This window comes from Sphaeramia orbicularis, chromosome 6 (assembly GCF_902148855.1).
Source record: "Sphaeramia orbicularis chromosome 6, fSphaOr1.1, whole genome shotgun sequence".
Lineage (NCBI taxonomy): Eukaryota > Metazoa > Chordata > Actinopteri > Kurtiformes > Apogonidae > Sphaeramia > Sphaeramia orbicularis.
The window spans coordinates 7,738,329-7,763,229 of NC_043962.1; the positions used below are offsets into that span (position 1 = coordinate 7,738,329).

At 37.1% G+C, this 24,901-nt stretch overlaps 1 protein-coding gene across 1 annotated transcript; it reads left to right on the forward strand.

Moving 5' to 3' along the window:
• Positions 1-1,321: 1,321 nt before the first annotated feature.
• On the forward strand, positions 1,322-23,104 carry LOC115420997 (protein NDRG4-like). Its single transcript, XM_030136651.1, is given in 16 exon segments — positions 1,322-1,663; positions 4,329-4,434; positions 9,593-9,713; positions 10,316-10,382; positions 11,554-11,613; positions 12,973-13,027; positions 13,030-13,058; positions 14,074-14,139; positions 14,218-14,321; positions 15,431-15,487; positions 15,918-15,969; positions 17,580-17,627; positions 18,136-18,171; positions 18,526-18,577; positions 18,709-18,747; positions 21,877-23,104. Coding segments are annotated over 16 exon segments (1,386 nt in total). The 5' UTR covers positions 1,322-1,324; the 3' UTR covers positions 22,032-23,104.
• Positions 23,105-24,901: the final 1,797 nt, after the last annotated feature.

The window sequence follows — 24,901 nt, forward strand, 5'->3', positions numbered from 1 at the left end:
GATGAAAATAATCGACAAAATGACTAAAATAATGGTGTTTGATGTTTCTGTTTGTGTTTTTTGTCGTCATATGGGTCAAAGGTCACAGTAAACAGTGACTTTAACACATGTAGTTTTTCTTTTTCTGTGTGTTGAAGTCTGTATAAAGTGTCCACATGTCTTCATGGGTCTTTGCAGTGGTTTGGACAGACTGTGTGTTTAAGACACAGGATGCAGAGTCAGCAGGGAGGGGGTTTATCTCTATGGATGGGAGGGGGTTCTTCTGTCAACAGGATGGGGGGGTTTAGAGGGACAGAAAAGGGGCTGAGGTGGAACAGGAACAAAGGCTGGATGGGGTCTGGAGTCAGCAGGATGGACACTGGTGTCCATGGCGACCGTGGTCATGTACACGTACACAGTAGTTTTTCTGTGTAAATCCTGTATTTTTTTATATTTAATTCACTGATCATACAGATGTTCATTCAATCTCAGAGTAAATTCAAATGTTTTCTTTTTATCAAAAACAGAGAAAAAGTGACTTTAACAGCCAAATCTATCATTAACTGAACATCAAAACAAAAGTCTTCAGCCTTATTTTGTTCATTGGCACTTATTATTTTGTACATTTTTATTAATTTTGTTCATTTTCATTCTTTTTTTGTTCATTTTGTCATCTGTATTATTATTATTATTATTATTATTATTTTCATTTTTATTCATTTTGTGGCTTATTTTTTCATGTTACTTATGATTTATTATTTATTTTTGTTCATTTTATGGATCACCATTGCAGTTTATGTTCAGAATTATCAACAAAAGTAATTAAATAATCAACAAAATGAGCAAAAATAACCAAAATTCACCAACAAAATGAGCAAAAATGAACAAAATTACCAACAAAATCAACAAAATCAACAAAATGAATATGATAATCAACGAATTGAACAACAGTAAACAAAATAATCAACAAAATTTTGCTGATGTCATTTTGTTGCTTATTTTATTCATTTTTTTTTTTTTTGGTTTATTTTTTCCATGTTATATATTATTTTGCCTGTTCTTTTTCATTTTTGTTCATTTTATTTATCATTTAACATAAACCCAGTGTCTCCATCCAATGTCATTGATCCAACTCTATGGGTTTTACTGGCGAGTCAATGTTGTCGAAGGTGACGGTGTTTCCACGGTAACTACAGCGCCTCTGAATGTCCTCATATTGAATTAGTTGAAAGCTTTGGCGTCGTTCCATCAGCTGTTCATCAGCAGTAACAGGTTTGAACAGGGTTAGAAAAACAGACCAGATTTATGCGAGTGGTGCTGATGAGAGAGATGCTGAGACGGACAGATGAGCCGACCAATGACACGCAGGGGGAGAGACAGTGTGTCCGGCCCTGCCCCATCCCCTGACTGTGATGGGGGAGGGAGGAGGAAGAGGAGGAGGAGGAGGAAGAGGAGGAGGAGGGGCTTAAGAGTCGTGTGGAAGCAGAGTCGATCAGACAAAGACGCTGCAGCATCAGACGAACCAACGTCCACGACTGCGAGTATCACCAGGACTAGTCCCGTCAAACAGGAGAGGCCTGGCTGCTTGTCTTCATCCTCCTCATCCTCCTCTTCTTCTTATTCTTCTCCTTCTTCTTCTTGTTCGTACATCTGCAGTGCAGCTATGCCTGAGTGCTGGGACGGGGTGAGTCACTCTTGGATTTGTCTGATTTATTTATTTATTTTTTTACAGTGACAGTTTTGTCCTTGATTTGATCCTAAAAGATAAATTCCAACACATGCCGTCGTTGTCATGGAAACACCGATCTGATCCGGTGTTCCTGCAGCGTCAGTGTCCGAGTGCAGGGTCACTGTTGTGTAGCTGTGGTTGCGTAGCTGTGGTTGTGTCCCACTGACACACATCCACCCATTCCTGCGGATCAGCACCGACATGTGCAGAACAACTGTTAATCCTATGAAACACAGTACATTATTAATATATTAGGTATTATATCTATTATTTATGATCAATATAAGAGGGGAAATGTGTGTTATAGTTGGTCCATTCAGGTTTAATTAAAAATAGCTGGAGAGAAATTACCAGTATATACATGTATATACATATGTGTGTGTGTACATATTAAATTATACATATTAAAACACAATTTGAGCAGCAATTTGTACTAGAGAATATATGATCAATATGATAATTTAATAAATATACATAAATAAGTGTGTAAAGCTCTAAATGCTGTGTTTGTACAGTAGATAGTTCCTCAGTCCTGAAGGTCATGTGCAGCTGTAACGTCTCCTTTCACTGTTTTAACCTTTAAATAAATCCCTCTGATGTTGTAACTCAGTCTAATTAAATCCATAACACTGATAATAGACTTAATCTGACTGGATTCACTCCACCGCTGACCTGCCTTTGTGTTGGTTGCTCTTTGGGGTTTTTTGGCGTTGACTTCTGGCGCTGGATGGACGTTTGTTTCTGGGAATTGTGGGTAATACTGCGAGGCAGTCGGATGCTGCAGTGAATCGATGATTGACAGGAGCAGGTTGAACTGTGATGAAGCGTCTTGCGGACCAGAGCTCAGTGGGTTGGGTTGTACAGAATAGAAAACAGTGACCGGGCTCTCAGGTTTCCCATGATGCCTCAGTGTTGTGTGTTTTGGAGCCTGCTCATGGAAAACACATCCCTCCATTTTGAGCTGAGCTGCCTCTGACCAGACACACCAACAAAATGTGGGTCATTTAAAGGCTCATTTATGTACAGAGTCAAAGAAACCACAGTTAACCCTCTGGTATCCGGGTGAGCAGATTATGCACACTTTACACTTTATATTATTAGAGGTCATATTATTGTTCACAATTTGTTTTAGGTCAGAATTCAAAAGTTGTTCTTTTTTACATAATTTTTAAAATTCTGATCCATCCACTAAAATCATCACATTATAAACACTGTTAAATTCTGACACTAACACCCTTCTACCAAGTGAGTACAAAATGCACACTGACAGATTTTAGGATTAATCATTTGACCTAGAACCAAAAATAATAATGTATATTAACCAATGTTGGTGTTAATAATTGACATATGCCAGGATGAAAAGAAAAAAAAATAACTAATGCAATTGATATGTTAAATACTGAAAAAAAAGTTACTATGTTTTTCCATCAAAAAATCTTAGTTTTTTGTGTTTTTTTTACATTACAAACATGACATTTAATCCTGTAAAGCCTGAACCATTAAATAATTGAAACTGGAGCCTTTATTGGTGCTTCCGAACAACCAAAAAAAAAACTTTTTTCAAATATCAATTTCTATGTATGAGTTTCAATTTTGTATCATATTTGCTACATCGGGTCTCAATGCTCACATATTATTATTTTGAACAAACAAAAACATAACAGAATATATCTAACAAACTGGTAATTCCTTTTCAAAATTGTCAAAGTTCTGCCTCCTTCCTCATTAATGACAGTCTTGTAGTGTCACTGGAAAGGCCTCTGGTGAATGAATTCCTCCCCCAGGTGGATTATCTGTGTATGGCATGTATCTAATTGTATACATCAGGTTTTTCAAGACAAAAAATATCTCACTGATCATGTAGAGGGCTTCAAAACTCGTGTATCAAATATAATACATTTGGCGTCATGGGGTCAAAGGGTTAAAAATATGACAATTACTGAGTATTTGGTGTTTTTGTTTATGACTGAAGTTGATGAAATACAAAAAAAATGTAAAAAAGTTAAAAACAAACTGTATGAAAAACATTTTGACATTACGACAGTGTGCAGATTATGCGCTATAGGAGGTTAAAGGACCTCTATGGGCGGGGTACCGACGGCTTATCAGAAAGTACAGTTTAGGTACGTTTTCATTCAGGTTTGGCAGAAAATTTGACCAAAATGTGATGCAAACGTTAATAAGCACAACAGAAAAAGTAATGTTAAAATGTGTCAGTGTGCATTTTGTACTCACTTGGTAGAAGGGTATTAGTGTAGGAATTTAACAGGGTTTATAATGTGATGATTTTAGTGGATGGGTCAGAAAAATGAACAACTTTTGAATTCTGACCTAAAACTAATTGCAAAAAATAATATGACTTTTAATGAAATGAAGTGTAAAGTGTGCATAATAAGCTTACCTGGATACCAGAGGGTTAATTTTCTGTTAATTTCTGTTTCAACCTTTGTTTTTTCTGTGATAAAACCACAGTTTGTGTTGTTTCTTCCGTCATCTTGGATGTTTTGGATCCGTGTGCTTTTATTTCCCTCCATCTCTTCCACTCAGGTGCTGATGTTTGTCCGAACCAGGCCACTGTTTTGTTTTGTGTTTTTTAACGCTGTGTTTGCGTCTTTCACAGGAACATGACATCGAAACCCCCTATGGGATGCTGCATGTGGTGATCCGCGGGGCGCCCAAAGGCAACAAACCCGCCATCCTCACCTACCACGACGTCGGACTGAACCGTGAGTATTTACACCGTCTGACAGATGTGTCAGTCGAGGTGTTGGTTCGTTTATTGGAGGTGATAATGAGTCTGTTTTTACTTTATGCAACACGGAAACTTGTTATCATCTCAACAGGACGTCAGTGTCAGCCGCGATAATTAACACATGAAGACATTCAACTAGTTTTATGCTGACAAATGACTTTACTCTACATTGAACTTTTCCTTAATGATTTACCACCATTTATTGTAATATTATCCTTTGTATTTTACATTTTTCAATGTAAATCATGTATTTTGCTACATTTAATTCACTGATCATGTAGACGTTCATTAAAGGTCACAGTAACTTCAAAGGTTATTATATAAAAAGAGAGAAAAAACTTAATTTAATCTCAGAAACAACAGACTGATGTTCTGTTTCACAGCGTCTCTGAACTCCAAAAGAAACTGAGGATGAAACAGCTGTAACATAATGTCACAGGAAATGTGGGATATTAAGGATATATGTATATGTAATAAAAGTGTCTGATCATCACCACTTTTTATATTTAAGATCCCACTGGAATCAGCCGGATCCTTCCATATCTGACTGGAATTCACACTTTACGTCATTATCTGCCCTAGAATCTGGTTTCGACCAACTCGATATGTAAAGTGTCATGAGATAACTTTTGTTATGATTTGGCGCTATATAAATAAAATTTGATTGATTGATTGATTGATTGATCTCAGACTTAGACAAACTTGATTGTCCTTCAGGTATTATATATAGGTAGTGTATACAGAACAAAATTTGGTTGCATTTAGGCTCAGGACAACAATCTAATGTAAAGCGCTAAGTTATATAGATGAATAATGATAAAATACTACTATACAGTTATTAAAAATGTATGTACATGTGTGCAAAGGAGCAGGAATAAAATGCAGCAGTGTTTAAAAAGAGAAAATGCAGCAGGAGTAAAATATGGCAGTTATCGAAATCTGCACCATCTACAGCAGGGACCAGTTAAGAGTTCTGCAGCCTGATGGCTACGGGTAAAAAGCTGTAGTAGAACCTGGTGGTCCTGCATCGGATGCTGCGGAACCGCTTTCCAGAAGATATAATGATATATATTATGATGATATATATATATATTATAATATATATATTAGTGCTGTCAAACGATTGAAAGTTTTCATCAGATTAATCGCAGGGTTGCTATGGATTAATTTTGATTAATCACGATTAAATATCACTCCTTTTTAATCTATTAGTCGCATTTCATTTTGCATGAGCACACAGACTCAACAAAGAAGGGAATATATATGCACTTAACATGTTTGTCACAAGCTGGGCGATGCGTTAGCCAAAGTGCTAGCAGAATCCCTGACTAATGTATACTTGGTGCTCATGTGGCATTTGAAACTGGAAGTGCTTCGGTAAAAAGAAAACTCCTTCCTACAAAGTGTGTAGAATACTTTATGTGGGTCAACTGTTCCGTCTTGTTTTTTTTTTTGTCTTCATATTTCCATCTGGAGGGTCAACGTGCAGTTTAGCGTCTTCCATCTTTATGGGTTGGTTCTGCTGCCTGTCACTACCGGATCAACTGACCATTTGTTCATGTGTGACGCTAACTCTACGTGGACAAACTGACCCAAATGTGTTAGCAGAGACGCTCAGAGTCATTCTGCTGCAGATGGGTTAATTATGTTAAAATTTTAATCAGATTAATCATGATGATGAATTAATCTGTGTTAATGCGTTAATTTTGACGGCCCTAACATATATATATGGGTCAAAACATGGTATTCGAAATCTCTTTGAAAGGATATTTTAGAGACAATTTGACAGATTAGTGTTGCCTAACGACTTACATTTTTACTTTTAAATTCATTTTTGTTTTAGTTTGACCATAAGGGATTATCCAAAACAAGAAGCTACTTTATTAATAATAATAATAATAATAATAATAATAATAATAGTAATACATTTTATTTGTATAGTGCTTTTCATGGAACTGAAAGACACTTTACATACAGAAGATAAAAACAGAAACCAAACACATTAAAAACGGATAAAAAGCAGGTTCAACACACAGGTATATGAATATAAAACAATTAAACATTAAAATTAAACATTAAATATTTTTACTTTATATTGAAATAAATGTTGGGATGACAATCAATTAAAGTTCGCTGTCTGATGGGACATTACTGTGTTCTGGCCCATATATATAGTGTCACAAACTCAAATAACTATAGAAATAGGGAAGTTGAATCAGAGGTTAGTTTTAGATTTCAGCTAACTTTGTTTATGTTGATCTGTTTTTGGTTTGTTTGTTTTTTTTTTACAGAAAATGGCTGATGTGGCATTGAACATATGAATATTCTCTCATTTATATCAATGCAAAAGCAGAGTTTGCAGTGAATTCCACCGTCCACTTCATATTTTTGATGCATTTCCACTGGTTTTACATTGACAAAAGCTGCACAATCCTTTTATGACTCTGACCTCATTTATGAAAACATAATGATGAGTATTATATCCCAGTATGTGCAGTCCCATCCTCCTAAATCTGACCGTATCTGTTCATCAGGTCATTGTCTCATGTTAACTGTGGCACCGACATATTCAACCCAACATCATGGCAGTAAAATCATCTGTTTTTAGCGGTGCTGAATAGAAGCCGAGGGCTCAGTGACTTAATAAAGGCAGGGATAATAATATATGTGCGTAGGATGAGGACGGCGGTAACAGCAGGAGATGAAAACAAAGAGAGGAGGAGGTGATGAAGGAGAAAGAGGAGGAGGAGGAGGTGCAGAGCTGATCCCAAAATAGAAAAGAGGAGGAGATGAAGAAGGAAAAGGGTGAGTTTGAGAAGCATCGATGAAATGTAGGTCAGAAAAACATCCCCGTCCTGCAGCGGGAGGTGGGCGGGGCTAATGGGGATGCAGCACCGCATTGATGGGAGGAGGAGGAGGAGGAAGAGGAAGAGGAGGAGGACGACTGCAGACACAGGCCTTCAGTTAAATCTATCATTAACTGAACATAAAAACAAACGCCTACAGCCTTATTTTGTTCATTTTTAGTTGTTATTGTATTAGTTGTTTATTTTGTTGCTTATTTTGCGTTGCCTATTTTCTTATTTTTTCTTCAATTCTGTTCATTTTCTTGCCTGTTTTATGATTTTTTTCCTTTAATTTTGTTGAGGTCCGGGCATATTTTGGTTTTATTTTTTTTCAGTTCAATTCATTTTATTGATCACTTTGCCTGTTTTTGGTCATTTTGTTGCTTTTTTAAAAAAATTTTGGTTGATTATTTGTGTATGTTTTCACGTTATTTATTATTTTGTCCGTTTTTCTATCAGGCTGTGGATGTTCAGGTCTTTATGGGTTAAATATAAATATATATTTAGCTGCAGCTCAGCCTCACAGGGTTATTAGTATTCAATGGCAGCAGGTAAAGAAGTGAACTGCAGCACAATCACGGACGATGGAAAGGACATGAAATAGGCTGAGTGGTGTTAAAACGAACAGAGGGAAAAGAGGTCAGCGCTCAGGAAGTAATGTACAGAACATAAAATATGGAGGAGAGGAAGATGATGGTGGTATTGGTGTTGGTGGTGATGATGAAGATGATAGTGGTACTGAAGATGAGGGTGTTGGTAGTGTTGATGAAGGTGATAAAGACAATGAAGAAGATGATGATGACGATGATGATGATAATGGTGGTGATGATGAAGATGATAAAGACAAGGAAGAAGATGATGATGAAGATGATGATGATAATGGTGGTGATGATGAAAATGATAAAGACAATGAAGAAGATGATGATGAAGATGGTGATGATGATAATGGTGATGGTGGTGATGATGAAGATGATGAAAATAATGAAGAAGATGGTGATGATGATGATGATGGTGGTGGTAGTGATGAAGATGAAGAAGATGATAATGAAGATGGTGATGATGATGATAATGGTGGTGGTGATGATGATGATGAAGAAGATGATGGTGTTGGTGATGAAGATGATGAAGACAATGAAGAAAATGATGAAGATGGTAATGATGAGGATGATGAAGACAATGAAGAAGATGATGATGAAGATGGTGATGATGATAATGATGATAATGCTGATGATGATGGTGGTGATGGTGGTGATGATGAAGACAATGAAGAAGATGATAATGAAGATTATGATGATGATGATAATGGTGGTGATGATGACGATGAAGATGATGAAGACAATGATGATGATGATGATGATGATGAAGATGAAGATGAAGGGGAAGTGGATAAGACCCAGGAGTCAGCACCACCCCAAGGGAACCTGTGAAAAATATTGTCCATATTTCTGTTTGTGTTCATCACCTTCCAAACCTTTTCTTTTTCATATTTTCATCTCTGTCTCACTCGTTTTACTAATTAGTCCATTTAATTAAAGCCGTTGAACTGAGCCCGAGGCAGAAATAAAGTATGTGAGTCCGATACATGTGGACGCAAAAGTAGGTCAACGTGGACGTTACAGTGGCTTTATATAAATCCTCAGTGAAAATAAACGGGTGGAGGATCATCATCATCATCTTCATCCTCCTCACCACATTCAGACTAATCACAGACGCAGTACGATGGAGGATGACAATACAGCACATCCTTCATCTGAACCAGAACCTGAACCAGACTGGAAAACATCTGAATCTGACAGCTGACCGACTCATGTTTGGTTTTTTAGAGCTGATGGAAACGTATTTAGATTTGATCTGTATGTGCAGATGGAACACATTTAAGACACAGTTATGTTTTATTTATCAGCTCCATTAAATCAGACCTCAGACGGAAAGGATTCCTTTCTATGTTTACTTTAACCCTTGAACCTAGGGGTGTCAAACATATGGCCCGTGGCCCAAAACCGGACGCCAAAGAGTCCAGTCCCATCATTTTAGTTCAGGTTCCACATTCAGACCGATATGATCTAAAGTGGATCAGAACCATTAAATAATAACAGAGAATAATGACAAATACTAATGTTTGTCTGTTTTAGAGTGAAAAAAAGTCTGTTCTGGCTGAGCGTCAGATGAACAGATGGTCATTTATGAGCGTCTCTGCGTGTAGTTGGTACTGAATATGAAACACGTTCCTCATGTCTACGTCTGTCTCATGTCCATCTCATGTCCTCATCCTGTCTCTGTCTACAGACAAGCTTTGCTTCAACTCCTTCTTCAATAATGACGACATGCAGGAGATCACCAAACACTTTGTGGTTTGTCACGTTGATGCTCCGGGTCAACAGGTTGGAGCGTCGCAGATGCCACAGGGGTAAAGAATATGCATCACACACACAAAAGACAACAGAAAAAACATAATAACAGGATAAATGAAGATATATTTATTATCTGTAGGTTATATACACACACATACACGACTGATGATGACTGACTTTTACAGACGAGACATAAATTAACCACAGAAAATGAACAGAGGTCAAAGTAAACTTCAAATTAGTTCTGTTATTGTTTCATCTTTTTATAATAATAATAATAATTATTATTATTATTATTAGTAGTAGTAGTAGTAGTAGTAGTATTTACATACTTATATTGCTTATTACTTATATATTCACAATGTCATTTTACTTTTTTACTACAAACAAAGAGATAAGTTTGTATTTGTTATTATTTATATGGTATCGTGTTATTATTTTACTGGTTCTGGCCCACTTTAGATCATATCAGTCTGAATGTGGAACCTGAACTCATAGTTTGACAGTCCAGGTCTATAAAGTGGTAATATAGTGAAAAAGTTTAGCATTAATAAATGATTATAATTAATGGGTCAGTATTATGAAGCTAATTAAACTTTTTGTTGCACATTGGTCATGTGATGCAGTGATGATGTCATCCTGTGGTTGGTCTCTACAGGTACCAGTACCCGACCATGGACCAGTTGGCTGGGATGTTACCCACCGTGGTGCAGCACTTTGGGTCAGTGCTTTTTATTCACATCACACATGTGTTCCACATGTTCTACAGAGGATTATAAAACACACACGGTGTTTTAATGCTGAAACATCCTGCCCTAGTTTCATTCAACATGCAGATGAAGCAGAGTTTTGGTTTCTACAGATGTCAAGTATTGCGTTAAAAATAATAGTTCAGTTTTTAACCTTTCGATGCCTGAGTGTGTGGACCCTCCAGTTTAACATAAATGGGTCAAAATGACCCAAGTTTAAATCAATGTGTTTTTTTTTGACTCTTTGGTCATTTTATCATGTTCAAAATAATCATCTGTCTTATATTTTGGTCAAAAGAATGATTTCATGTGTGAAATAGTTATTATTATTATTTATTTATTTTTACATTTTTAACACATTTCAAAATGCTTTTTTTTATATTTTGAACATTTGAAAAGCAAAGTATATATAGTATATAATATTTAGTATAAAATACCAATGAAACAATGTCAGCATGCATTTAATGAGAGTGAGTCCTTTGGATTTGCTGTTGAATGAATCAAAGGTTCAGATGTAATTCTATAGTAATTGAATGTGGGTTGTTTTTACCCACCTGTGGAAGCTTGGATAAGTTATCCAAAAACTACAATTACATAAAATCTATAAAAGTTAAGTTAAAAAGGTAAATATGATGCTGATAACATGTTTTTTTGAGAAATACCTGGAGTATGAAATAATAACTTTTATTACAAAGATACTCTTAATAAAAAACCTCACCGGGTCATTTTGATCCATTTATGCATCTAAGGGTTAATAATAATCATAATAGTTCCGTTTTTACACCAACACTAACATATTTTTCAACAGTCAGTAAATGTCACACCTTGTATAGAATAACAGAACAGTGTGTTTTCAGTGGATAGTTCAGTCCATGAGTCCCTTTGTTTCGTATCAGAGTAGGAAACTCTGAAACACTGGGGGGTTTAACTGCAAACTGGAGGTAATTCTATCCTGGACATGAAGCTGAGATGACAACGGATTCTGTACAAACGTGGATTTGATCCTGCACCGCCAACAACACCATTCTGTGTCACTGAGGGCAGAAATAACTCCATATCTCTCCAAACTATTACATGTTTTCAAAGGTTCATTCTGCTTTAGCTTTAAAATGGTGCATCTAATGAATCCATAATCTGCATTTTTTAGATTCAGAGCATCGTTGGAATCGGCGTCGGAGCTGGAGCGTACGTTCTGGCCAAATTTGCTGTAAGTGTTGTTGTGATTCTTTGCTGCTTCCTCAGATTCAGGAGCATGTGTCAACTGAATCAGACCCTCAGAGCTTCTGTTTATTGAATAAAACAGATACGTTTACTCTTCCTGGGTTAAGAAGTCAAACTGATGACGAATCCAAGTTTACTGTCATTTAATTTCAATGCACGAGCTGTTGGCGTTAATTAGCTTCTTAGATAAGATAAGATAAGATAAGATAAGATAAGATAAGATAAGATAAGATAAGATATGACTATTGATCCCACTGGGGGAAAACTGCTTGTGTTTTCAACAGCAAAACACAAAAAACAAAGCACAGGAAAGACAGGCAGAAGCTGGAAATCTAAAAGAGAATCTGTCATTTATTTTACTGAATCATTTTTAACAATATTTATATTGATGTTAGCATGATTCAGTATCACATTATAGTCTGTTGTTGTGACAATGCTAATTAGATGAATCTGGCATTACTGTTATGTGTTGAAATATGTGTTCAAAGTCATCGAGTTCCTGGAATGACCTGATGATATTTAACAACAGTGTTAACAGAATGGTGGATGTTTTCATGTTAGCATTAGCTCAGCGAGTTTCATCCCTTGATTTTCACCAGCTTTTATAAAACTAAAACCCCAAAAAACATGAGCATTGATGTCCATTTCTTTATTCAGGCTGTTTTTCTAGTTTACCGCATCCTGTTAGCATAACTTAGCTTCACTGGCTATGCTACTATAGCTAATGGCTAGTGATGAGTTGTTGTAATAATAATAATAATAATAATAATAACAATAAATTTTATTTGTAACACACTTTACATTTGACCCCAAATCTCAAACTGCACAATACAAAAACAACCACAGAAGCGGCAACAACATACAAAAAAAATTCCAAAACAGATAAAATCAACCAGAAAAGGCTTATATCTTGTGGCTGCTCAACTAGTTTGCTAATGGAGAGCTGATGTTCTGTCTCATGGGATGAAACTTTGGAAGAAATATGAAGAGACAAATAATTTTTCGATCTTGTTGCATTTGCAGCTACAATGTCTAACTCAAAAGTTAATTTCACAAGTCAAGAAACCTGCAGTTTGGTGTAAAGACAGTAAAGTAACATCTAGTTTAGTGTAAAATGACTCAGTGGAGTGCATCTCCTACCAGTAAAACGATGGTTAACTCTCAAAAACTGAAAATATTTCACCTTTTTTCTTTAAGAACAAGTTAATTCCCACTTATCCTGATAATCTACCCCAGAATTCATTTCGTTTTCATACTTTCGCAACGGGAGGGAAACGTCCGTCATCTTCTATACTGGTCTGGTTTAAGTCAAATGAGGTGTTTTCTGTCTGTTCTTTGTCCTCAGCTGATCTTCCCGGACCTGGTCGAGGGTTTGGTTCTGCTTAACATCGACCCCAACGGTAAGGATGGATCGACTGGGCCGCCACCAAGGTACTGATCCAAGTGCAGGAGGTTTTTTATCTCAGTGAACGATCGGCCATGAGCTAATGTGGAAGCACTGTGTCTTCTACAATACCACTGGTTGGATTTGTTTTAAATTTAGATGTAGCTTCTTCTGGACGATAGTCACTTTTCCATTGGACATCTGCGCAAACCTTTTCCGTTTTTTACTAAATGTCGAAAAACCAGAAGTGCGTAATGTCAGTTTTTCCATTAAATCACAAATGCGATGATTTGTTTATTTATTATCGTGAGATGACATGATAAATCATTCCATAAACATGGCAACGAATGTAAATATGGCGTTGATTTACAGATATATTCGTTATTATTATATATTACCCCTCTATCTCGTACTAAATTTAAAAATGACTGGGTTTCCTGGTGTGTCCACACATACCACGACATGTTTCTTCTTCTTCTTCGCTTGTTGTTAACGTACGTCAACATCGTTTTTTGTAATTCACCTGACTGTAGTTGCATAGAAAAACTCTTTCCATTGCAGTTTTGCGTGATATACTGCGCCCGAAAAACCACCTCTTGCCAGCTCAAAAACTTTTAAAATCGAAAATGAGACTTGTGGCAAAATTGTCGTTTTTTCCAGTTAGATAAATTTTTACATGCAAGTTATATTTGCACAATTTGTGGGTCAGTGGAAAAGCGACTCGTGTCTACAAAGTATGTACTTCTGGTGGTCCATATTTTGATGGTTTATTACATGGAAATGGTTACAGATATCAATATAGTTACTGTTTGAGCACTGATAGGAAGTCATATATGACTTTGATTTGGGTTCATGACCTTTGACCTTGAGTGACCTTGAAGGGTATCAGTCAAGGCACCAATGTCTAGATTTCACCATCCTCTCTAAAACTACTGGTCGAATTCATTTCGAATCCAACCAGTAGTTTCGGCCAAATACCTTTTTCTGGATTTGTTTGTCGTAACATGTATCCAGAGCTGATTTTCTTGGTATTAAACTTTAATCCTAAACTAATCCTGTGTTTTCCCCTCAGCTGTCGGGCTGACCAGTACTCTGCCTGATACCGTCCTGCCTCATCTTTTCAGCCAGGTACATGTCCTGTTCATGTGAAACCACGCATCTGCGTTTGAACATGTTAAACTGACGCTGCTGTTGTCTGATGTTCAGGAGGAGCTGATGAATAACACAGAGCTGGTGCAGACTTACCGACAACAGATCAACAACAACATCAACCAGTTTAACCTGCAGCTCTTCTGGAACATGTACAACAGGTAAAACCCATTCACCATTCATTCAAGCACAAACTAACTCAATGTGCAGCTTTTTAATCCTCCGGTATCACACCCATAGAGGTCCTACTAATCTGCAAAAGCACGTAGTCTGCACAGTGCCATAGTATATAATGTAAATGTTATGTAAATAAACAAAAATACCAAATACTCAAAAACTGTTATGTTTTTAACCCTTTAAATGCCATGTTTGTAATGTAAAACCATATTTTTTGAGCAAAAAAAAACACAAACTTTTTTCCCCAATATTCTACTTAAAAATTGGATTTTTTTTTTTTCTTCCATCCTGTCATACGTCAATGATTAACACCAACATCTATATTATAAAAGGGAACTGGACTCTGTGTGTGTGTCGTGGGCATTACATTAAATCCCTACAGAGCTGACTGCTGCAGTTTGTCCTACTTATGTATTTTTTGTTCATTGAACAGACTAGTGAAAACAGCAAGTTGATAGGACCAATACTTAGGGAAATATTAGTAATTTTGGAGTACAATAGCCTTACAGTCATGTTGCTATGCCCATAACGGTTGACAGGAAGTGCAGTACCACACTGCATGATGGGAAATGAAGTTAAAAACAGGAACGATGCATTTACTAATTTCAGTCGCAAGATATTGATTGTGATATTAATTGTCGTTTAAATTTTAACAAATGATTTACAAACAATTTTTATGTCAGAACTTATAAAATATAGACTCACATCTTTTCCCAAAAGTCAGCTCTGCCCAGCATGAAAACGACCACATCTAGAATCAACACACTATCGCACAATCAACACACTAGTTGGTTAATATACATTGTTATTTTTTTGTTCTAGGTCAAATGTTGTTAAAATGTGTCAGTGTGCATTTTGTACTCACTTGGTAGAAGGGTGTTAGTGTAGGAATTTAACAGTGTTTATTATGTGATGATTTTAGTGGATGGGTCAGAATTTAAAAAATCCTGCAAAAATGAGCAACTTTTGATTCTGACCTAAAAACAAATTGTAAAAAATAACATGACCTTAAATGCTATGAAGTGAAAGTGTGCGTAATATGCTTACCTGGATACTGGAAGGATAACCATGGGTCATTTATTGTCTTTATCAGTCGGAGGGATTTGGAGATGAACCGAAGTGGGACAGCGCTCAACGCCAAGACTCTGAAGTAAGTTGGACATTCACAGTTAGTTTAGTTTGAATACATTTAATGGGGAATTATTACTCACAGTTGAACCTGAATGAATGGAACACTAACAAATACAGAAGAAATAGCAACAGGAAAAAGACTGAGAACACGTAATAAGACCAAAGAAGAAGACAGTGATGGAAAAGATAAGACAAAAACAGGATCCAAACCACCTCCATGATGAAAATGATGCAACGAGACGAGAGGGAATAATGGAGATGGAACGAGATGAAAGAAAACAGAAGATAAAACACTGAAAATGATCCGACAAGATGAAAACAATACATGAGGTTCAAGAGAGAAGGAAACAGATGAATAAAAGAGTGAAGTAAACCTTTGTCTGGCTGAAACGTTGCTGGATATGTGTGTAAAGGGTTAATGTTGTGTTCTGTGTGTGTTTGTTGTGTAGGTGTCCGGTGATGCTGGTTGTTGGAGACAACGCTCCAGCTGAGGAGGGAGTGGTGAGTGTTTGATTAGTCCTTTTCATCCATTTCCTCCTTCAACTGATCATTGAAATAGGTTCCTTTTCATCATCTCCTCCTCCTCCTTTTCTTCTTTTTTTCTTCTTCTTCTTCACTGTTTTATTCTTGTTGTATGTATCCTTCTTAATGACAGTTTGTCCTGGTTTAATGGAAACAGAACCAGGTCATTCATCATCATGTTCGTCTAGGGACAGTGTCTGTCTATCTTTCGTCTGTCTGTCCTGTCTGTCTGTCGGTCTGTCTGTCCATCTGTGTCCATGTGACTCAGTCCCCCTGCTGCTTCATCTGTAGTAATAATGTCACAATGTTTCACCAGTTTATTGAATGGATCCGGATTTTAAAAAAATCAGGCAAAAATGAACAACTTTTGAATTCTGACCTAAAACAAATAAATGAAAAATAATCTGACTTTTTATAATATGAAGTACAAAGTGTTCATAATATGCTCACCTGGATAACAGTGTATAAAGCTCAAGTCTTGACCCCAGAACAGTAATAGAAGAACCAACTGGACCCAATCATTGGTCCTAGACCTACAACTGGAGGGATTTCATGAAGGGGGGGGGGGCATTCTGCATGAGTCATGTCTGTTATAATAGGTGTGACTGTGTTCTCTTGGGGGGGGGGGCGACTTCTGCACCAGTGAATCTGCTGCATGTGTTAAGTTAAGTCAGCCTATGGGGGGGGGGTTATATAAACGCCTGTTGGACTGAGAGGAAGTGGTGTTATTGGATCAGACAGATACAGGTCATGGAATAATTCTGACCACTTGAATCTGCTGCAGTTGACCCTGATTCATATGATTCATTAAAATTAAAACTGAATATCACAGAAATCAGACTGAAAATCACAGAAATGAGACTGAAAATCACAGATGTGAGACTGAATATCACAGATATGAGACTGAAAATCACAGATATGAGACTGAAAATCACAGATATGAGACTGAATATCACAGATATGACTGAAAATCACAGATATGAGACTGAAAATCACAGATATGAGACTGAATGAAATCACAGATATGAGACTGAAAATCACAGATATGAGACTGGATATCAGATAACAACACATTTACTGTCACATTCCACAACTCCAACTCAACAGTAATAGATGTGTCATATTTGAGGGTTAACAGGCTGACTTATGGAAGGATTAAAGATTTAACACAGAGTAAACCACTAGAGTGTGTGTTCAGCCCTGTTGGTGCTATGTTGTTGTGGTTTTTATATGTTGTGTGTGTGTGTGTGTGTGTGTGTGCGTGGTGTGCGTGCGTGCGTGCGTGCGTGCGTGCGTGCGTGTGTGTGGCTATGCTACGGCTACGTGTGCTGTGTGTGTTTACATCTGTGCTGCAGCGCTGCCTCAGTGACTCATCTCTGCAGTGCTGCAGTATCTGGGTCACATTCACTCACACTAGTACAGCAAACATATGGGAGTACACCACAGTACACACACAACATATGGATGGATGGATGGACTGCAGTACATGTACGTATAGTACATGGTAGTGGTTGTTGCTGCTGCTGCTTTTCCAGTTCAATGACTTGTCCTGTTGTTGTTGTTGTTGTTGTTTTGTTTATTTTCTCCAGGTTGAGTGTAATTCCAAACTGGACCCGACCAACACCACCTTCCTAAAGGTAAACCACCTGAACCCTTTACACACAAAGAATCAACTCTAGTTTTCCACAGAATACCAGTTTTTTTCCTGATGTACACAACATACAGTACTACGATGGTCATTTACTCTAATAGTTAAAATAAAGTCATTCTGTTACTTTAATTTTCTAATAAATACCAGATATTTGATATTGAAGTAACCAATATATGTATGTAGAATTGAGTTTTTACATTTTACCAATGTCATTTTGTTGATAATTCCACAAATATTCTCATAAATTCATTAAAAACACATATTTTAGTCAAAAACCAAATGTATGAAACAACCAATATGTAAATAAGTCCCATGTGTCAAACCTTTTATCAATGATTTTATTTAAACCGCCATTTATACACTTTATACTGAAATTAAATGAACCAATGTAAATATTACAATATGAACTTTAAAGATAGAAATCTAATAAATGAAGAATGGTCAAATATTCAGTGTTTTTTTTATTTATTGTTTGTGTTTTATTCTTGTGACAGATGGCCGACTCTGGTGGACTCCCACAACTCACACAGGTAAGAGTACCCACATGTATTTGTATATATGTACTAATACTACAATTCAAGTTAACTCTAACTTAAAGTCAAGTTAACTTTAAAGTAAGTGCTTTGAGTACGCAAAATAATTAAGCACCAGATAAATCTAATCCATTATTATTACTTATGGTAGTTTCTATAGTAATATTGTCTTTGGGAAAAATAATGACCTTTTACAACATGAAGTGCAAAGTCTGCATAGTACGCTCACTCGGACACTGGAAGGTTAATTGTATTCATGTTCATATTCATGTTTTTAAAACCTTACAGTTGTGTTCAAAGTCTGTGTTTGTCAGTTAAAGTCAAATAAACTTGTGGTGTTTTTTTTTTCAGCCTGGAAAGTTGACTGAAGCCTTCAAGTACTTCCTCCAGGGGATGGGCTACAGTAAGTACCATCACGATGCATTCACTGTCCTACTGTTACTGTTGTTTCTGACAGATACTGTGTGTTGTGTGATGGAGGAGCGTTGTGTGACTTGTGTTAATCTTCCCTCTGTTTCCTCGTCCTGTTCTCAGTCGCGTATGTGAAGGATCGGAGGTTGAGTGGAGGTCCAGGTACTTCCTCCTCCCCATTCACCTCTGACCTCTGACCTCTTATTACTGCCCTGTTCAGTCACATTTGGACATTTATTTATGGTTTTATGTTTGGTTTTTTATGAATGAATCCAATATCTGGGCTGTTATGAAACGTTTACTTTGCTGTCATTTCTGGTATTTATTCTTTTATTTAAGTACCATCTTTGTTTACTGAAAACAATTTTTCCTCCTTTGGAAAAATACAACCCTCCTAACCCCCCCTGACTCTGCTACCCCCCTGCTTCCCCCCATTGCATCTGAAGTGTTGCTCTTTGCATGGCCTTCAGCTTGCTTTGAGCAAAGCCTTTTGGACTGAGATTAACAAACACCAACATTTAAGAACCAATAGAACAGAACCATCCAACAGCGACACATGAGGGTTTTGTGTTAGTGTTTTGTGTCATTACTGTAATAAAAATACTTGAATGCCCATGTGAACACAAGCACTTTTTTAAAAACAACAGCTATTTAACAGATAGAAACTTAAATTATCCACATTCACAGATCAGCTACAACATCATTACCACTAACAAGAGAAGGAGTCTTAATGTTGATTATCTCATTACAAATGACCAAAAATGAACAAATACTGACCAAAACTAACCAACAAAATGAACAAAATGAACAAATACTGACCAAACCAATGAAATGAACAAAATAAGCAAATACTGATCAAACCAACCAACAAAATGAACAAATACTGACCAAACTAAAAATAAAATGACCAACTATGAACAAATACTGACCAAACCAATCAACAAATGACAAAAAATCAACAAATACTGACCAAACTAACCAACAAAATGAACAAAAATGAACAAATACTGACCAAACCAATGAAATGAACAAAATAAGTCAAATACTGATCAAACCAACCAACAAAATGAACAAATACTGACCAACTAAAAATAAAATGACCAACTATGAACAAATACTGACCAAACCAATCACAAAATGACAAAAAATCACAAATAATGACCAAACTAACCAACAAAATGACCAAATATAAGCCAATACTGACCAAACTAAAAATAAAATGACCACTATGAACAGATACTGACCAAACCAACCAACTAATGACCAGAATCTACAATACTGACCAAACTAAGCCAACAAAATGACCAAATATAAACAAATATTGACCAAACTAACAAAATGACCAAATATGAACAAATACTGACAAAACCAACCAATAAAATTAACAAAAAACAAATACTGACCAAAATAACCAACAAAATGATGAATACTGACCAAAGCAACCAACAAAATGACCAAAAATGAACAATACTGACCAAACTAACCAACAAAATGAACAAAAATGAACAAATACTGACCAAACTAACCAACAAAATTAACAAAAATGAACAAATACTGACCAAACTAAACCAACAAAATTACTAAAAATCATTCTTTATGTTAAACATTTGACTGATTCAACCACTAAATATTCACTTGGTGTCTAAAACATCCAACCAGTGAAAGGAACCAGTAAAATTATCAGTATAATTAGCTCTTCTCCTGTCAGTGGATGATGTTACTGATGATCAGTGTATTTTCCCCTTGATAATAACCTGTATTTATATTGTTGTAAGCACTTCTATAACCCTTTCCTGACCCACTGTTGCCATGACAACATGCTCTTATTCAGCTGTGAACCGTGCCACTCATGTTTTCAGGTGATTATCTGAGGTCTTAAAGGCAGAGCTCGGTGTTTCAGGAAGGTTCAGTTCAGATCATGGAGCTTTAAGAAGCACTAACTGAGCCCCGAAAGTCTGCAGTGCATGATGGGTACTGAGGATGTGTATGGACCAGGGGTTCTCCGACAAAAACCAAACCTATAATAGAACAGACCTGATAAAACTGTCATCGTATTCTGTTCATTGCACAGTTTGGATTCAGTCACGCTACTGAACATGAGTACTTAACCCTCTGGTATCCGACTCATAGAAGTCCTTTAACCACTGACAGTGTGTAAGTCTGCACAGTGGGGTATATGACATTTTTTTCATACGGTTTGTAACTTTTATTTATTTATTTATTTAATTAAACATTTTTTTGTATTTCATCAACTTGAGCCATAAACAAAAATACCAAATACTCAATAACTGTAATATTTTAGCCCTTTAAATGTCATGTTCGTAATGTAAATAAACCTTATTTTTGATGCAAAAAAACAAAAAAAACTTTTTTTCCCCTCAATATTCTACACAAAAATTGGATTAGTTATTTTTTAATTTTTTCATCCTGGCATATGTCAATGATTAACACCAATATTGGTTAATTTACATTATTATTTTTTGTTCTAGATCAAATATTAAGTGCTAAAATGTGTCAGTGTGCATTTTATACTCACTCGGTAGAAGTGCGTTAGTGTAGGAATTGAACATAGTTTGTATTATGATTTTAGTGGATGTGTCAGAACTTAAAAGATCATGCAAAAATGATCAACTTTTGAATTCTGACCTAAAACGAATTGTGAAAAATAGTATGACCTTTAATAACAAAGTGCAAAGTGTGCATAATACGCTCACCTGGATACTGGAGGGTTATGTTACATCTTTCAAAATATATGGAAGCATTTACTTTATTACAAGGGATTAGTCTCAGTGTAAAAGGAGACAAAAGCAATAAATATATTTAGAAAACAGAGAAATCAAAAGAAACATACGATGAAAAAAATATAAATATATAAAAATACAAATATACAAGAATGTACAAAATGTGTAATAATGAGTAATGTTTAGATTTATAGCATTAATTCTGACCAGACAGATGTGAACACATGACAGTCATATGTTCATCATCCCTTCGTTTATTGACCGTAGACATGATTCCTCAGGTTCCGTTCCAGTCAGTCTTTGATCGTCTTTGATTATCTTTGATAGTTCTTTGTGTTCTTTGTGTGACTTCCTGGTTGTGATGTCATGGACCCTTTGAGAACCACTGGTTTAAACACATCTATACAATCATTCACATCCACCGTCACCTTCTCACCAGCTGCTAACAGGAACAGTCAGTTCTCCATATTAGCATGTTTCTGACAAACAACAGCATATGTCATACAGTATCTAACTCTCCCCCCGGTTACCCCCCCCCCCCCTCCTCCAGTGCCCTCGGCCAGTATGACCCGCCTGACCCGCTCCAGGACCGCCTCCCTGACCAGCGCCAGCTCCATGGACGGGTCGCGCTCCAGGGCCTGCACCCACTCCGACAGCACCGAGGGGGTGGGCACGGTCACCCACACCATGGAGGTGTCCTGCTGAGGGGGCGGAGAAAGAGAGAGGGGATGGGGGGGAGGGGGGGCAGAGAGAGGGGCGGGGTTATGGGGGAGGGGGGTGGTGACGAAAACGCAAACAGGTATGAGAATAAAAACGAACAAAAAAGAAGATGTGAAAGGTGGAAACGGGGTGGTCTCTCTGTCTTCACCCCCCCAACTGTAAAATATCATATGTATTAACTATTAACCCCCCACCCCACCTTTAAAACACCCACCTCAGCTCCAGCACTTACAGAGTTAGTTTTGTTCTCGTGTCATCCTCGTTTGCTCAGTGTCTCCCCATTCTTTTGCTTGCACTGTATTAAATAAACACCCCCACATTATCCCCCCCCCCCCCCCCCCCCCCCCCAAAAGAAGAAACACAGCACAGCAATATGTCATAATAAGCTGCCATTATTCTGGTAATATTAGGAAGTGAAAGACAGAAGAGCTAGGGGGTGCCACTGGGACGGATTTTCAATATTGTCGTTTATTTTGTTGTTTTCCATTGTGTCAGAATCTCTCTCTTTGTTTTGCATCGGGGGCATTTGGAGGGGGGCGGGGAAGGGAGCGTGTCCAGAAGGTGGTCGACAGCAGGATGATGCATATTGTAGCTGAGTGCATCTGTAGCACATAGAGATGAACCGTTAGCTTCTAGAATTAGTTGGCTTCGTTAGCTTGGTGCCGATTTAAAGCTGCACTCGGTCACATTTTATTCCAATCGGACTTTAACGTTTGAGCTTCATCATCAGCATACATAGATTTTGGCGCTTTGTGATGACGCGGTTAATCGAGGGCTTTTTGCTCAGAAGTTGACCATGTGTTGATTAATATTAGAGCGTCTGCAGCTGCTGTGAGAATCAGGCAAAACAATAGTTTTTATTGAATGGAGTTAAACGCAGCATAGACTGAATTATCTGTCTTTGCATGAACACAGTGAGTTAAAAATCAACACAATGCATTTGACAATCAGTTGAGTATTGTGATGGAAGATAATGGGACTTGTACATGTTTGGGGTCATTAGGTCGCATGACTGGTCACATGACATTAGTATGCATGTTTAAAAAAACAGAAAAAACCTAATTCATCTAAATGTAATTTAAATCCACATATAAAACAAATGTTCTAAACTATAGGTTTTATCTTTAAATGAGGTGTCATTTGTTCATTTAGTTCTTGTGCTTCTTTTTTGTGATTATCTTTTATTTATTCCTTCTCCTGTTGTGAATCACACTGAACTGAAATCTGAACGATATGAAGCCAAATTCCTCCAACGTTGCCGAGTGCAGCTTTAACCCGTGCGTCATCGTATTATGACAATCCACACATGGTTGTAGACTAGAGGACGTACATATTAACACGTATATGCATGTGGATGTGTAATGGTAGGGCATTCTAGTATCGAAGTAGAACCTAATATTAGGGCATTTTAGTTAGACTTTAAATGTGGATGTTTAACCTTCCGGTATCTGGGTGAGCATATTAGGCACACTTTGGACTACATGTTTTAAAAGGTCATTTTATTTTTCACAGTTTGTTTTAGGTCAGAATTCATTGATTTTTAAAATTCTGACCCATCTGCTAAAATCCTAACATTATAAACAATGTTAAATTCCTACACTTACACCCTTCTACTGAGTGAGTGACACATTTTAGCATTTAACATTTAACTGAGCACAAAAAATAATAATGTCTATTAACCAGTGTTTGTGTTAATCACTGACATATGCCAGGATGAAAAAAATCGAACATAATTAATCCAATTTTTATGTAGAATATTGAAAAAAAAATGTTCTTTGCATCATACAACATGATTTGTTTACATTACAAACATGACATTTACAGGGTTAAAAATATGACACTTATGGAGTATTTGGTATTTTTGTTTATGGCTCAAGTTGATGAAATACAAACATTTTTTTAAATGGTTAAAAACAAACTATATGAAAAACCTTTTGACTTTAGTACCCTACTGCACATATTACACATATTATTTAGTTTTTTTTATTAGGACCTGTATGGGTCAGATACCGGAGGGTTAAAAGTGAAACCACCGCCATCATTGTGTAATTCATGTGGTTCTGCCTGTGGTCTGGTCTCTAATATGACAATCATATTCTGACCCAAACCAACCAGATCGGGGGGGGTGGGGGGATCGGGGGGATGAGGCCGAGCCAATAAACATGACCAAAGACGTCACTGAGCTCCAGTTTATGGACGAACCAAAGCTGCACTTCTGAACACACACATGTTCCCATTCACATCCTGTAAACACACACCTCTTCCACACCACAGTGACTCCACGGCTTTGGTGTATTTTTGTGCTGTTTAACCTTAATCTGATGAGTATAGTACGTGTATAAGTAGCTGTAGATTAGCGCCGTCATTCGCCGTCGACCACCGGGGCCTCCTGACACTATCCACGTACCGTCGCTGTTATCTGTATCCACTTCTACCACAAACCTTCGGACCCCCGTCAGTAGGGGGCGTAGCTTCCAATCGCTGAGGCGTGTGCTACTCTCAGGAGCCTGTAAGGGGCGGGGCTTTTTTGGAGCCATTTGGGCGCCAAGCTCAGAATGTAGGGCAACCCCCAGCATCCTTAAAAAAAAAAAAAAAAAAAAAAAAAAAAAAGAAAAAAGATAAAAATAAAACCCCTTCCCCTTAAAAAAAATCACAAGGTGCCCCGGCCCTCACAGGCAGACCTGGCCACACCCTAAAGGGCTATCAGCTGACATCACCATGACAACGACACCCATGGGAGGTGTGTTTCTGAGCACCAGGGGGCCCCGGGGAGCAGGAAATGGACTCAACCTTCGAAGGCTGAATTCAGGGAGTTTGGGTTTGGATGCAACAGAACGTTAAGTGAATAAAGGCTT